Source organism: Doryrhamphus excisus, linkage group LG13, assembly GCF_037039965.1.
Source record: "Doryrhamphus excisus strain RoL-2023G ecotype Guam linkage group LG13, RoL_Dexc_Guam_v1.1, whole genome shotgun sequence".
NCBI classification, from domain to species: domain Eukaryota; kingdom Metazoa; phylum Chordata; class Actinopteri; order Syngnathiformes; family Syngnathidae; genus Doryrhamphus; species Doryrhamphus excisus.
This window is the reverse complement of record NC_136369.1, coordinates 20455698-20472991: the sequence shown is the minus strand read 5'-3', so window position 1 is coordinate 20472991 and position 17294 is coordinate 20455698. Positions and strand designations below refer to the sequence as shown.

At 43.9% G+C, this 17294-nt stretch overlaps 1 protein-coding gene across 1 annotated transcript in view; it reads left to right on the top strand.

Annotated features, from left to right (window-relative positions):
- LOC131139777 (AT-rich interactive domain-containing protein 3B) overlaps window positions 1–17294 on the top strand; it is a 74381-nt gene that overhangs the window by 37817 nt on the left and 19270 nt on the right. The window contains exons 3-4 of the mRNA XM_058089663.2: window positions 1538–1612; window positions 2865–2937. Of these exons, the coding sequence (XP_057945646.2) occupies window positions 1538–1612; window positions 2865–2937 (148 nt within the window). The remainder of the gene's footprint in view (window positions 1–1537; window positions 1613–2864; window positions 2938–17294) is intronic.

The window sequence follows — 17294 nt, the reverse complement described above, 5'->3', positions numbered from 1 at the left end:
CTTTATTTGGAGTTTACTCATTTGATTAACCCGGGCTCTTCGGCTCTTCGTCACACGGACGACGGCTCCTTTGTCAGGGAGCATTCTGGAGGAAAACAGTGGGGGGGGGGGGTCAAAGTTCTCAAGAAGAACTGCTAAAAGATGCACGCTAGGTTAGCCTAGCATGAGAACAAAATGACCAAGCCTACACGTCTCAAACCTGTCGCTGCATCGTTAGCATTATTTTAAGACGTGTAGCGAAGCCTTCGTGCGAGACCGGTCAAGGCATTCTTAGTTAGCACAAGAGTAACACACTTCACATTCCTCAGAAACGTGATGTGTAACATTAGTTCCCCTAAGGGTAGTGATGACAAAAAAGTGGGAAATTGGATCAGAAGGCATAACGTATATTACGTAACGCATAACGGAATTGTCTGTATATTGAGCCAAAAAATTTGAAATAATGTAATGGTAATGGTAATGGTTTAAGTTTAATTTCATTTGAACATGCATCAGATTCCAATTGAATGCATCCCATAATCAGTTCCCAGTTCCACATGTCCAAAAGGAGTAGGAAGAAGCAAAGCTTATTAAATCCTACCCCTCCATCTGGTACTTTTACAATCACTAACTGTTACATTTGTTCACTTCCTGCTTTCCAATTTTCCATTAAATTAAATTAAATGTAATTTAATTTAATTTAATTTAATTTAATTTAATTTAATTTAATTTAATTTAATTTAATTTAATTTAATTTAATTTAATTTATTGTCCCGTACGGAAGTACTGGGTGATATGAGCATCCAATGCCATAATGGGTACCACAGTAAGTGTCAATATAGTGTGCCAATGCAGACGTCAGCTAATTTGCATATTGACTTCCTTAATTGACTTTTCGCCGTTTACCTTGAACGAGGTGTGACATTTTGTCCGTCTTTGGTCAAAGTACATATTTTGGATGCAGCCGGCTGAAATCCAAGTTCCACCATTGTGTGTGATTTATTTCATCCTCTTGGTGACAGACTTTTCCATATCATGAAATGGACGTCAAAATGTGTTTTACATATGGAAAATATTCCACGCTGTTTAGATAAGATATGCCTTTATAAGGAGGGACATTTCAGGTTTACAGTACAAAGCACACAAGATCAGATAAAGGGTAATAACCCTAAATGCAATCAGAAATAATATCCACGATATATATACATACATGTATGTGTATATATATATATATATAAAGTTGTCTACGTGTTGACCAGGTCAAAGGTGTCTCATACAGAATTTTTGTAGCAGTTTTTACTGTGGAGTCTGACAGCTGCAGGAAGGAAAGACCTGACTATGTCTCCTTCACGCACTTTCATTCAGTCTGTTTGCAATGTATTCCTATTGGGTAAGAGCCTCAAATCACTGTAGTCTGTGTATCATGGCACCCCCCCCCGGCACCCTCCCTGGCACCCTGCAGGAGAGTCGCCCCTATGTCTTGTGGAAGTCTCTTTAAGAGAAACGATGGCTGACGTTTCCGTTTTCTTACCTATATTGTTTGTTTTTCCTGTCCTAGAATGGAAGTGCAAGCTGGGCGGACGAGGCTGACAGCAGCAGAGGAAGAGGGGAAGCCTCCAGAGATTTTGCCAAGGTGAGCGGTTCTACGCCTGGAAATGACTTGAAATCAAGTCATTAGTCGGGCACATTCTGCTGTGTAACACGTTAAATGAACCCCAAATGTCTCCAACCGACGGCGCTTGGAGACGCTGAAGGTGGGTGAAGGGCAACAACTTCTGTGTTGGGTGTTGAACGCATGCCCTGCAGTTCCCCACGTAAACGCTGGGGGCGGTGTTCTCCAATGAGCCACCCAAGCCAAGAGTCTAGCCTGTTAGCTTCCTTCATCCCTGGTGAGCAAGTTAAAAGAGACAGGAAGCGTTACCGGAACTGCAACTAATCGATGTTACAGCATCCTTTTTATTGCAAAGGTTGATCCAAAACATAAGTAGGTGTTAGCATAGGCAGGCTGTACACCATTAGAGAGAGTTGCATATGGAAAATGGTGGACTAAAAGCTGACCAGTCACAGTTCTGTTGTTGCTGTGACGCAAGTTTAGTTTTTTTTTTTGCCACTGATGGTTTGAAGTGGCTGAACGGCGGAAGAGTGGTTAGCACGCAGGCCTCACAGCTAGGAGACCCGAGTTCAATTCCACCCTCGGCCATCTCTGTGGTGGAGTTTGCATGCGTGGGTTTCCTCCCACATTCCAAAAACATGCTAGGTTAATTAGCCACTCCAAATTGTCCATAGGTATGAATGTGAGTGTGCATGGTTGTTTGTCTATATGTGCCCTGTGATTGGCTGGCCACCAGTCCAGGGTGGACCCCGCCTCTCGCTCCAAGACGACTGTGTTAGGCTCCAGCACCCCCACGACAGTATCACTCTCGGATACTGTGAACATCCAGCGGCAACACAACATTTTGGCACGACTACTATTTTGATGAAAAATATACCGAACCAGAGCTGCACAGCGGCCAGGTGGTTAGCACACAGGCTTCACAGCTAGGAGACCCGAGTTCAATTCCACCCTCTGCCATCTCTGTGTGGAGTTTGCATGCGTGGGTTTCCTCCCACATTCCAAAAACATGCTAGGTTAATTGGCCACTCCAAATTGTCCATAGGTATGAATGTGAGTGGGAATGGTTGTTGGCCACCAGTCCAGGGTGTACCCCGCCTCTCGCCCAAAGACAGCTGGGATAGGCTCCAGCACCCCCAGCAATCCTGGTGAGGATAAGCGGTAGAAAATGAATGAATGAATGTTTTGAAGAGGGATGCAGGGTCTTGACGCAGCAGCATAAGCAACCTGTAGTGTGACCAAGGTACTGACTGCTGGATGTTGTCTTCTTCAGTTGTACGAGCTGGACAGTGACCCCAAGAGGAAGGAGTTCTTGGACGACCTCTTCACCTTCATGCAGAAAAGAGGTACATTTCTACTCCAGGCCTGGTGAACCAGCATTTGGCACCGTGCAGACGCCTGCTTTTGCATTTGACTATGCCAAAAAAAAAAGCTGGTGTTGGTTGTATTTCCTTCGCTGATTCCCTTCAGGGGATCTAAAAGGGTGATCAGGTGAGGTGCGTCCATGTTGATCCTGTAGCTAGCAGGGGAGGTCAATCTGGCTGCTTGGCTGCATGTCCACATTCCGCAGCAATGTGTTTCGCAGGTCTGGAAATTGCACCACACAATTTACACCCCCCCCCACCCACCACCACTCTCGACATGCATAAAAGTGCAACATGAGCGGTTATTGTACGTAACACTGCATATTGCGACATACCTCGCCAGTGTTATTACAATGGCCATGCTGTCAGCATGCTACATGACATGGACGTGCATCAGCGGTTAAGTCACATGCTTCATTTTTTTTTGCCATGACTTCATGGCCGTTTGCATATCGGCGGTCTTTAAAGACCTTGTTTGGCAGCGTGATGAATTAAGAGAGGGACAGAATCTGTCATGGCCCCTGTTAGCGTCTCTGTCCGGCGGCAGACGCTGGGAGTCGTTGCCTGCTGACCCCTCACAGGCTCTGGTCAGGCGCCGTTATCCATCAAGCCGGCTAGAATGCCACGCGGCAACAACGGGGGTCTTGATCATGGTAGCCATTTTAAAACCGGGCCAAACTGTCACACCCTTTCTTTTTAAAGGCTATGAAATGATACACAGTTGGGGAATTCTGGAATTTGACAAAATGTAAGACGTCCCCATACGACGCACATGCAGCACTGCTGGCGTCAAGGGGTGCGCTGCTTTGCTTTTTCCTTGGCTTATCGTGCCACTTCCAAAAGATGCACAAACCTCAAGAAGAGAAGAAGACAATACACAGGAAGTTCCCCCAAGGTGGGAATTGTTTTGCTTTTTCTTTGGCTTTATGTAACACATCAGTGTACATCGCAGAGATCAGAAGACAAACTCCACGGTTGTGCTTTTTCTTTGGCTTTATGCAACCCTTACTACAACACACGAACCACTGTCATTGTGCACAATGACAGCCAGAATGCTCAGTTTTAGCAAAGTTTTGCTTTTTCTTTGGCTTTTTGCAGCACATCAGTGTACCTCGCAGAGATCAGAAGACGAACTCCACGGTTGTGCTTTTTCTTTGGCTTTATGCAACCCTTACTACAACACACGAACCACTGTCATTGTGCACAATGACAGCCAGAATGCTCAGTTTTAGCAAAGTTTTGCTTTTTCTTTGGCTTTTTGCAGCACATCAGTGTACCTCGCAGAGATCAGAAGACGAACTCCACGGTTGTGCTTTTTCTTTGGCTTTATGCAACCCTTACTACAACACACGAACCACTGTCATTGTACACAATTACAACTCACAATGCTCGGTTTTAGCAAGGATGAAAGTTTTTGCTTTTTCTTTGGCTTTTCGCAACACATCAGTGTACCTCGCGGAGATCAGAAGACGAACTCCATGGTTGTGCTTTTTCTTTGGCTTTATGCAACCCTTACTACAACACACGAACCACTGTCATTGTGCACAATGACAGCCAGAATGCTCAGTTTTAGCAAAGTTTTGCTTTTTCTTTGGCTTTTTGCAGCACATCAGTGTACCTCGCGGAGATCAGAAGATGAACTCCACGGTTGTGCTTTTTCTTTGGCTTTATGCAACCCTTACTACATCACACGAACCACTGTCATTGTCCACAATGACAACTCACAATGCTCAGTTTTAGCAAAGTTTTGCTTTTTCTTTGGCTTTTTGCAACACCCGTGGCACAATATGAAATGTCGTCGTCATTATGCGAGACCATCTCAGTCCGTCTCAAAATGGCCCTACGACATCAAGCTGAGGATCGACCGTGCTTCCCAACAATGTTGTCTTGCAAGAGCAAAGGGTGAACTGCACGTTTGGAAGGAATATTAAAACAAATCCTGGGAGGGCATCAATTCCCGCTGTAGAATTCCCATTTTCTAACGTAGGTAAGGAAGTATAATCGGCGCTCCTGGCATGGATCAAGTTCTCTCGGAGCGGAGATGCAGTGTAGGGGTCAGTGGCAGACATCAGCACTAACAAACTGAGTGCTCATCCATAATGGACAAAGGAAAAGATTATGGGAGCCCCCCCCCCACTCCACCCCACCCCTCCCCTCCCTGAGAGTACTGACAGTAATAACGCTCATCATTATTACTGGGAAGGGCGGCATTAAACAGCTGGAGGCGGGATGAGAGCAAACACTGCCGGCTAAGTGGTTTGCCAGGGGAGACTTTTAATGTGGCCGCGCCGCGCAGTGCAAGGTGTCATTTCAGCGAGCCGCTTGAGGACGAGACACTTGGCCCAACGTCTGCCGTCTCTCAAATCGCTCGGCTCTCAATTTGGCGATTTTTAAGAGTCGTGTATGGAAGTACGGCAGAGCTTCTCGTGACGCCCCCCCCCCCCCCCCCCCTTCATTATCAGAATGAAAGAGCACTTAGGCGCCCTTTATTCCGGTATTGTGGCGGGTTTGTAAACGCTGCTGGCATGAGTGAGGGGGAATATGCCATATTGTCCTTAAGCAATAAATTCCTGATTCTTTTTTGTTAAGTGAGAGGCCGGGAATAATGTGTGTGTGTGTGTGTGTGATGGTTGGAGACAAATGGTGAAGCACTTTTCCCACCTCGTCGAGGGGCCCTCCGGGCTTTAAGAGGAAAGCAGCAGCGGAAGGAAAACTTACGAGGGATTCCCATTTCCTGCCCCTGCGCTTAAAAACAGGCATTTGCTTGTGTGTGTGTGTGTGTGTGCGTGTGTGTGTGTGTATGTGTGCGTTAACGGCCGAGGAATTTTAGCAGCTGCCCTCAATCCCGTCTTTGGGGCCCATTGATGTATCTCACTAGCGAAGGAAGACGCACGCCAACACTGACTGTTACTTTGTCGGCTCTTCTTTCTTTGCCACTGAACATTACACGCCATTGCCGCTGGCCTTTTTAAGTACTTGAAGTACTTTACGCTTGCTTACTTCAACAGCAGTACCTCCTGTGGGATACAATTAAATACCAGTTTCCTCATGGAAATAAGAAACAGTCAAAATCATGAAAAATGGCTTATACTGAGCAGGGCTCTACATTAAAACCAAAAACGACTTGCCCATGGGGAATCCTTAAGGTGAGAACTACTTGCCCCAACTTGCCCCATGTAAAATGAAAAGACTGCCATAATGATATCATCTCATTTTTGTGGCATCACATGAGAATGTGAAATAAAGATGAAATGATGATCATTTCTTGTGGTTGTTTTCCTCCATAGATCATGACGTTGCATGGAAATCTGGATTGTCAAGAGACTTCTAGGCACTTTGCCTTTTACAAGTTGTGCACCACAATCAAACATTATTGAATAGACACATTTGTGTACTAGTAAAGTGTTTTGAATCCAGAAAAAAATGCTCAATGCTCAAATAATCATTTGTGAAGCAAAGGTGATAAAAGTCCACAGAGAAATGGAAGCGCTAGATTTTGTAGCTTGTGCCAAATCAGCACTTGGTATTGGATCTAATGGGTGGTGTTTCATTGGGACCACTTCAAATTGTCCCAGCAATGTGATTCACTCACCTGTGCCATCATTTGATTTGCTGCCGCTAATAAAATACTTGTTTAGGAGGCACTGCTTCATCACTTTTTGCTGGTTTCCTTCACAAGTTGGTGAAGAATTAGACCATGTTGGCAGGGACGCCATGATGGATGTTTTCCTAGTCAAACCATCGCTGATTGGTTGATCGCCAACAAGAACGGGTGTGGGTAAAACGTGGACTGCGGACTGCGGTCTAAATGAAGGATTCTGATTGGTCCGTTTCAAGATTTTCAAGGATTGGTTTGCAAATTACCAGCGGAATTGTTTTACCAACACCCAACAAGAACCACTTGGCAGTACAGCATGCCAAAGTGTACTTGCCCGACGGGAATATCACTGATTGGATTTACTTGCCCCGATTTTGTTTTAACTTGCCCCGGGCCATCGGTACATGGTTATTGTCCAGCCCTGCTGAGAGGGCCTGTTGAACAATGGCTGGGATTGAATGAGTTAATAAAGAACGTTTATTCAGTCTTCATAAGCGACAATATAGGACTTGATGTTTTTACAGACCATCCAGTAATGTCCAATTAGCATTTTTAGCATCATATCCATTGCACTGTAGCGTTTTATACGCACTGATACGTTCTCATTTGGCAGATGGACGATTGTTTGTTCTAGTTTGACTCGCAGGTTCTGGCGAGACGCGTGTACTGGAGACATGTTGTGGGGGGGTCGATGCAGTAAGTGAGACTGTGAGTGCTACGGATGTGCGTGGATGAGGGAGGGGGGGACAAAACAACTGGAGCAGGAAAACGAAAGAGTGATGCGGCCAACTGCCTGTCAGCGCCGTCCACTTGAGATGATTAATGGCCGCCGACTGTGATGGACGGACGCAGAGCGGGAGGCTCCTGCTCAGGCCAATCGCCAGTGGAGGAGGGCGGGGGTAACGGTCGGAAAGGCCACATGTTGCTCCCCCTGCTCGGCCGCATCCGTCCCAGCGTTGCACTCCTAATCGGACGTGTGGTCTCAGCTTAGGAGGGACCACATGGTGAGTTATCTCTACTTTAGGAGTTATTTTAGGAGGAGATACTTTCATAGAGGATTTGGCTCTGTGAATAAAGAGGTAAGCTGGACTTGCCCGTGCCATTAAGTCATCTTAGAAGGTGGAGGAATTAGAGCAGGGAGGAGGAGGAGGAGGAGGAAGGAGGATAGGGTGGCGATGGCGCCTGATCTCTGGCTTTGCTCTTGTTTGTTTGTTGACAAGGAGTCGAGCCTAATAGAGCATCGGACGGGCGTCTGTTTGCTCAGCTTTCGTGCAACACTCCATTTATTGTTTACCGCAGCTAAGTCAGTCGTAGAACCTTCACATTTCCACAAACATCTCAAGAGCCTATAGAAAGTCAACTGGACATACTTTAGAGTAGTCACTGTGCACTTCGCTTAGCAGCCTTCATTCGTTATCCACTGAATATTTGTTTTTGTCTAAATTCCCAGTGTCACTCGTTGGCTCCGATGAGTGAGAAGTGAGACTCTCGTTCATCAAAGTCCTGTTGGAATTTTCTGCCTGATCAAACTTACATAGGATTTTTAGGATTCAAGTTTGTACATTGAAAAATGAATAAACCTTCACTTGACATCCAGGAAGTGGCTTTGGTCTTCTTCTCGTGTTGGGGAAACTGCCATGCAGCTCAGTTTCTGCCTTACGATGTCACAGTATATGCTGGGATTCATGTTTCCACTCTATGAACCGTAGCGCCCCTTAGTGTCGGCAGCACTCGTGCAGTCCCAGACGTATATGCTACCATGTTGTTGTTTGTTGTTGTTTTTCTGACATGTACCGAAGTACGAGGGGGTGGTGATATGACCTTACAATGTAACAATTTATATATATTTTCACCAGTCATGAACAAAAAAAACCTTTAACTGCATTATGGAAAGCAGGAAGTGAACAAATGTAACAGTTAGTGATTGTAAAAGTACCAGATGGAGGGGTAGCTTGGCTTCTCCCTACTCCTTTTGGACATGTGGAACTGGGAACTGATTATGGGATGCACTCAATTGGAATCTGATGCATGTTCAAATGAAATTAAACCATTACCATTACCATTACCATTATTACCATTACCATTATTACCATTACCATTATTACCATTACCATTAAAAGAGATATGAAGACATTCCACCTTCTGAAGGAATTTTTTTTTTTCATTTTTCTTTTTTTTCCAGTTTTTTTTTCATTTATAAGTCGCTCTGGAGTACAAGTCGCAGGAACAGCCAACCTTTGGAAAAAAAGCGTGACTTATAGTCTGGAAAATACGGAATATAAGGTCCTGATCAGGAAGAGGGTGCATGATATGCTGGATACTTTTATACCATCAACGCAAAAAGGAAAAGCAAGGGCAGGGTCATCTGCGTCAGAATGTCACAGAATTCATCTGGCCTGGTCAATAAACCTCAGCTCCCTCCCAGTGAAGCACTCGTGTAGCACCATGCTACGACTGAACCCCCACAATGTACGTAGCCAACATTGTAGTACATCTACGCCGCTGTCGAGTACGTACTACATCTGAGCATACTTTCCCTGGCCGACATACGACGCTCCATCTATTCCACATTCCCAGCTCCTGGTCCCGGGTTTGTGTTTGTGTCGTTTGGTGGGAAGAGTGGCCCCCCCAGCAGGACACCAGAGGAGGTTTCCTCACTGTAAGCCTGCGACCATGTGCTCTGTCCACACCAATTACGGCTTGAATGGGCTCTGGCGGGGGTGGGATCCGTGTATGCATTATATTACTCACCCGGGTGGCTTCCACACCGGCCCTGGTGGCAGGCGGGGGGCGGGGGGCCGGGTCCCTCTGCACAAACACAGGGCGACAATAGGAACATTCTCTCTGACTCTTTGATATGGCCTCCATTTTTTTTTTTTTTTCAAGTCGACCCCCCCCCCTTCCTGGAATGTGGTAATGCACTGCTGCTTGAATAACACATACATGAGATATTTGGGGCTAAATTCAACATTGTTTCCAATAAAAGGAGTGAACTCATTGAGAATTTACCTTCTTGTCCTTCTGTCTTCAACCCCTCCCACCCCCCCACCCAAATGCTCCCCCCACTGTTTATTGCGCTACAGTTACAACCACTGAAACTTGATAACACCATGGGGGATAGGGGTGGAGGGTTGCGTTGTGGGCCCGCATGGTCAGAGGGGGTGGTGTGTTTTGTTGGATCTGTTGGGGGGGGGGGGGGGGGGGGTGGATTAAGAGGGCCTCCTGTCCTACACAAAATGATTAATGATCTCCAAACAAGTTGGGGGAAGGGGGGGTTAACCTTTTTTTTTGATGGACAGCAGACAAGGGGCAGACCGTCGTACGTCGGGGCGGCGTGAAAAGACAGGATGAAGAGGGGACAGACGGCGACGGCGGCGGTGGTCGGACAGGGGGGGCAGACAGGGTGCCAAGGTGACAAAAGAGGGAGGTCAACGGAGGCTTGTCGACTCGGAGCTCCTTTGAAAGCTGGTCGTAAGGCCGCGACCGAGCAAGCGTGCCGAGCAGACAGAGATAATCAAGTGTCCATATTGAGGGCCCCGCTCCTCAAAAAGGGCGGATGCCCAAATGACACAAGAGCTACTTTTTCATCATGGCGCCCACTCCCAACTGTACTCTGGAAGAGATTTTGTGGCTTGGGTGTTGATATATTTGAGAGAATAGTTAGTCTTTTGGTAAACTCCACCCTTTGGTGCACAAATTACAAGCCAGCCGTGGAGGGAGGGAACATGGCCGATACGTCGTCTTTGTTCCGAGCCAAGGGAAATGCTCTTTCATGGTGTTTGTTGTTATATTCAGGGGAATGCCAGATACAAATCTATATATATATATATTTTTTTTTTGCTGCCAACCAAGGCTGCTCTTTGTGTCTCTTCCTCCCCCAACCTTCAACCTTGCCACCCCGCCCCACCTCTGTTGTTTCCTTTGTTTGGACCCTTCCGATGCCCCTCTGTGCTGTCCATCTTTAATTACGACCATACTGTAAAGGGATTTAACTCTCTAAGCCGCCCAGCCGCATGGATTCTTAATCACCCAGCGCGTAAGTAACTGAGCAGTGAAGCCGCCCTCCGACAGACGGATTCGTGCGTCCAACGGCGAGGTCATCGGTCAGGGTAAAAATAACAGCGGCTGCCTCGTCGCTCGTCTCATGCGTCTTGTTTGGTCTTGAGCGGGAGACATTTGGAAAAAATATTACACCGTGCAAACGGGGCAATCATACGCTCCAATCCAATTAGCGGGGAAATGAGCCCAGGCAAGACTAGGGTGATGCGTCCGAGCGCGATGGAAACCACTTGCATCAGGAGGGACATGCGGTGGTTCAAGTGGCGGCCACGGTGCGTTTTTTGTCAGTTGACATTGTTGACATTAAAAACATTTAGTTTGTATTTTAAACATGTGGCAATACTTCACGTTTTTTAAGAGGTTTAAGACGGACATGACGCTAGTTAGCAATCAAGTTCATAAACAACATTTGAAGGCTCATGTTTGATTTGAACCGCATTAACCTGCAACCACACCAAACTCCTGGGATTCATACTGTAGAAATCCTCCCCCTGAGGACTCTAAGTGGGTTTCGAATTGAGGATAAATCATAGAACGAGAACCAGATCGCTTATTCCTGACAGCAATACCAAATACAGACGTCCGGGCTTATCTGCAGTCCCTGTATGCCTACAAGTAATCGGTAAAAGTCTCCGTTGATAGACTACACTGCCGACGGGGATGTCATACAAATTCATGTCAAAAAATCTCAACATTCCCCTTAAAGGGAACTTCATTCATTCATTTTCTACCGATTATCCTCACGAGGGTCGTGGGGGATGCTGGAGCCTATCCCAACCGTCAAGCAGATGGTACTTTTTGGTGCTTTGTATTGAGTTGAGGGCTCCTATAGAGCAGCTACACACAATAGCCTGCACAGAAAGCTTTCGAGATCTTCCGCCTTCCCACTCTGCTAGGATTGGTTACACTCCCAAGCACTCTCAAGGACTTACGGATACATAGGTCCGCATTTCGGGAGTGCAGGCCATCTGCAGTCCATAGTCCAGATCGCTTTGACGTCAGTAGAACTCCATGTTAGGGAAAAAAAAAACCTCTGTAAAACCGAGTTTTATTTTAACGTTTGGCATTACACATGGTGTTTTGTAAACAAAATGGTCGCCTCAGAGTCACTTTCTACGCCTTCAGTCACGGTGTTGAATACCGCAGAACCTCTAAAGTCAGACAGCCCTGAAGTAGCACAAGAACTCAACCGAAATATTTGAAAATACTCAGTGCTCCAAAACAAGTATGCAGATCAAAAAAAGATCCGTTGTGGCTCGTCCGAAAACAGGAAATCTGCGAAAGAAACAACAACAACTCCTTCACCAAAGTTCAAAGTTGGGTCCACCGTCTTTGATGAGGTCACGCGAGACCGCAACATACCTCACGAAACCTCAGTTGAGCAGACATCAAAGGATCAACTTCCATGTGTGTTTTTACATTTCTTGCAAAGGTACCAAGAGAAAATCAATATATATCAAATATGCTAATTCCTTTGATTGAAGACATTTTTTGGTCCACTTAATAAAAGTTTTTAGCGCGTTTTAGCGCTTTTACTTGTTGACATTAAAAACATTTAGTTAGTATTTTAAACAGGTGGCAATACTTCACGTTTTTTAAGAGGTTTAAGGCAGACTTGACGCTAGTTAGCAAACAAGTTCATAAACATTTGAAGGCTCAAGTTTGATTTGAACTGCATTAACCTGCAACCACACCAAACTCCTGGGATTCATACTGTAGAAATCCTCCCCCTGAGGACTCTAAGTGGGTTTCGAATTGAGGATAAGGGCATCTTACAGAACCAAATCGTTTATTCCTGGCAACAATACCTAATACAGACGTCCCTGTATGCCTACAAGTAAGCGGGTCTTATTACAGTGTTTCTGCTTTCGTTTGTTGGCTGGGGCATGAAGGCATCTTTTCCTTTGTAGGGGCATCAAGGCGTCTGGAACATTCTGCTTTTCCTTTGCTGTCATATGCGTACTCGATGTTTCCACCTTAACAGTCAGTCGTCATGTTAGTCCCTTTTTTGTGCGGGTGCGTGTATAGTAGTGTAGTATAGTAGTATAGTAGTGTAAAGTATCTTTTGTCTGTATTTGTGAGACTGTTTTAGCTTTTATCTTTAGCTAGCAAAATTGAGCAAATACCTTCAATACTCATGCTATCTCTGCACATCTCCGCCGTCGACCCGCCCAACCCGCCCACCCTCTCGCTCCTCCATCTGCGTCCTGTGTGTGCTCTTAAAGCAACGCTTCCTGGCCCCCACACCCCTGTGATAGATGGCATGAAATGCATTACAGCCCCCAGAGGGGCCCTCCAGCAGCACAATAGCCCTGAGCTCACTTCCAGTGCAACTTGGCAGCAGTGCTGCGTACAAACAACGCCGGCAACACATCCAGCCCCGAGTGCAAAGGGGCCTAATGGAACACAAGGTGCTTGATTTGGGGTGGGGGGGGGTAAATTTGGTGATGTCGTTTGTTGTTTGGGGGATTGAGGCGATTAACAGGTTATGGCGGGACAGTTAACATACTTTCGTTTTTTTTCAATTTAGAAAATCCAAAATATATAATAATAAATATATGCAATAAGTATATACGCCCCACTCTTTCTAATGTTTTGACTGTGTATTAACGAATTAATGTTGTATTTTACTCTGTTTACTTGTTTTTATTCAACCTCATTCTTCGCTATAGAATAAAAAGCGCTATACAAATAAAATGTATTATTATTATTTATTAATTATTTTAAAACAGGCTGAAATGTTACCCTGCCTTTGACATTTTTTATTTTATTACATTTATTTTTTTAATAATATAATAATACCTTGGTTTTTACCATGTATATCATTTATTTTATTTTTCATAATCCATGGATTTTACTTTATAAAGTACATTTGTAGATATTGAAAGACATTTTGCAGGAAGAAGTAAAAAAATATCAATACTAATATAGCAATAAGATGTATAATATCAATATGATGCTTTACAGGAAGCAATGACAAAACAAAAAGTTATTTATTAATAGTAATTCACAAATGGTGGTAGGTAGTTTTCTTTTTTATATCTATATTTGTATGTACAGTATATTTCTCTTTAAAAAATATGTATTTTTGTGATTTATTATGGTCCAACATCAACAATTTTAGATTTGTCATAATTAGCTTTGCTTTCTTTTGTCGTGTTCCTGATATATTACGATATCCATCATGCGGTGTTTTGCATCTGTATTTTTCCCCGAACTCACCACAAAAAATCCTAAATGTCATTGGAAGCTACTTTGCATAATAGCATCGGCTAAATGCCGGAAGGGCAAATGAATGACCGACTGTCATGGCTCCCAGAAGCCAAAAGTAATTACCATTGATGGCAGTTAAAATTTGGATGAGTGCACTTCTCCTCCCCCATTCCGGCAATCTTGATTCCTTGATTTTTTTTTAACCGAACAAAACCCAGGGGCCTTTCCTTCTCCTGGGGTTGTACAGCAGCTGATGTCTGTGGTATTGAGCGTTGCTTCAGCTGATGGCTTCATCCGTCAGACCCTTGATTGAAGCTCCTCGTTTCGATAAAAGCAGGATCGTGAAGCCCAGTCGGACCAGTTTAACGAGCCCCAGCGGCCTCGGATTACATGGGTTTATATCCCAGTTTGCATTTTTCTTCAACCATCAAAGTGTACACTGAAGGTGTACATTCTTTTCGGAGATACTTACCAGTTTTTCTACCTTGCAGTAAGAAACTGACAGCAAAGCTCCGTAGCCCCGCCCTCTATTGTGAGTCAAACATACCACCGTCATGTCGGCGTGACATCAACATTCTTGACATTTTTCCGTGTATCACAGATGGCTTTTTACAAGGCCGAGCTATTGGGTTACTTTGCCTCGCTCCATGTAAATATAGAGCGGCGTCGCTGGGATACGTGTGTAGTATCCTTGCTATCTACGTTTGAGTACCGTATTCAAAGTAAAAAATGATGAGTTACAGCTCAACTCAGTTGCTCTCGGGAGAAAACGGGTCTTGTAGCGTTGAAGAAATGATGCTTGGAGGGGAAATTTGAATGCATCGCCAGCATGCAAAAGTGGTGTTATTTGGAAATTAATGCTCACGGTCATGGTAATGCTTTCATTTCATTGGAACATGCATCAGATTCCAGTTGAGTGCATCCCATAATCAGTTCCCAGTTCCACATGTCCAAAAGGAGTAGGAAGAAGCAAAACTTATTAAATCCTACCCCTCCATCTGGTACTTTTACAATCACTAACTGTTACATTTGTTCACTTCCTGCTTTCATAATATAGTTTCAGTTATTTAAAAATTATTATTAAATTTAAATTAACATTAACTAACATTAAAATTTACATTAAAATTTACATTAAAATTTACATTAAATATTAAATTAAATATTAAATTAAATATTAAATTAAAGCAAAGCCACGTACGGAAGGTTGGGGTAGTAACACAAAAACAAAAATTTCTTAAAATGTATAAAAAGTAAGTTAAAAATGTGAATGGCATGATATCAAAAACATGTTTTTTGAGTAATACCTGGAATATAAAATGATTTAAAAAAAATTAATTACAAAGATATTTTTATGCATTTAAGGGTTAATGACGATTAATTTAAAAAGGGATTAATCATGAATTTTCACAGCTACATTTAGACACCTTGGCAACACACTAGAGCCCATGAGAAGTTCAGGCAGAGTTCGAACGGGTTGTCGTTCCCCGTGTTGGCACACATCTTGCACACCAGGCTGTTTCTGGGCAATTTCATGCATAACCGACCACAGGCAAACGGCCTTGGTTGCCTTCCATCATGGCTGCCGGCTTGAGTAACAGAATTTCCTGAAGGGTTGATGTATGTAAGCAGTAAATGACACGGCGTTCCCGGTCGGGAATGTTGGCCTTTTCTCCTCCTCCAACAGCACAAAAAGGCTGGCTCGCCATGTAACGGCGTTCATAGCGTATCTGTGAAACGGCGAGTCTGCAAAAGTTGAACCACGATAGAGCGAGGGAACACTGTGTTTAAATATTCAGTTCAATTGGCTTTGGACAAAGTTTGTATTGTTTTAGTTTTCGGTTTTTAAGCCAAGCCACCGTTTCAAAAGTACCAATTTGGCATCGGAATCGGATAATAAGTCAACTACACCCAACCCTATTCAGTCCGAGTTGTCCGTGTAGTGTTTTTTGGGGGATTCTGGTTGTCCAATCATCTTCCCGTGCGTCCATAAATCATGGGAAGGGCTCCATATCCGCCACTCTTGCTTGATGGGGGTCCGGTCAGTTGATCCCGCCGGCTCTCCGGGGTGGGGGCGGTTGGGTTACACTCAAAGAGAGAGGCCATCTCACTTTTCGCGCCATGCGACCTTTTTCAATCCCCTTCCTCCTTCTCCTCCGCCTCTATTTGGCCAGGTGAGCCATCTTCATGACCCGTGGAGGAGGAGTCATGTTTCTCTTTCTTTCAGCATCGACGCTATTGAACAGGAACCACGTGTGGATGCGGTCTTAGTAGGGGTGTCAACCGTACGTGTGTTTGTGGTCGGATTTCTCGGCGCGGTGCAGAGGTGTACCGAGTTACACACGACGGTACACACTAAGCAAGGGACAGGAAGTGGAACTACTTTGTTTACTAGATTTATTATGGTATTATTAAAGCAGCGTAGAGTGCCCCAGATGACTGGAGGGCTAAAGTCGTCTGTGATTTCATCATGAAAATGGCGGTGCTGGATGACTAGCCCTTTGGCTTAGATAACATGGAAACCACCGTTTGTACTTCTGTACTTTTTTTTTTTTAATGTTTTGTTAATAGTGATGTCACGATATTTGGCAAAGACAAATGTACATAAAGTTTGTCAACTCCAACGTTCTCACCTCCAGGTGTAAATGTAGAACATAATACAGGGTCAGGCAAAATGATCACATTTGTACGTTAAATAAAAGGCAAATAAAGTAAAGAAACAAAAAAAATGTTTTTATTTTGGGGAAAAAAAAAGAAATTGAAATTAAAATAAAAAATGTCTAAATTAAAATAAATTTTAAATTAAAATGAAAAAATTCTAAATTAAAATTAAAAATTTCTAAATTAAAAAATTCTAAATTAACTAAATTAAAAAAATCTAAATTAACTAAATTAAAAAATTCTAAAATTTAAAATTAAATCAGTTCTGGTCGGTCGGTCGATTTTGGTTTCGATGCAGATCCAGTAGTTGGTAACCCATAACAAGATGGCGTTTCCAGCTGCTACGGGATCATGTCTACCAAGATTGCAAATGGTATGCTTGTTGTGTTGCAGTTTCAGATTCCTGCCAACAAACGTGGCATTATATGTACTTTTCGAAAATAAAAACACTTTGTTGTTGCTTTACTTTATTTGACTTTTATTTAACCTACAAATGTGTCAGATATCATTTTGCCGGACTCTGTAGATATAAAACGTTCTTGGTTATCGGTATGAGAAGCTGAAAGTTAGCAGGATCATGCTTTGATGAAAATCTATTGTGCATCCCTATGGATTAATCATGATTAATTGGATGACAAATGTCAGTTGACACAGGTTTATGTTTTACATTTCCAACCAGCCCGTGACCTTAGCATACCAAAGCGCCATTTTGGCGTACCGCTGCACTTCTTCTGTGTTTGGCTCATAACCTTCCTGCAATTTGGGTTGGCCAAAAAAACCAAACACTGCTTGTCGTGTTTCCGTTTTTGTT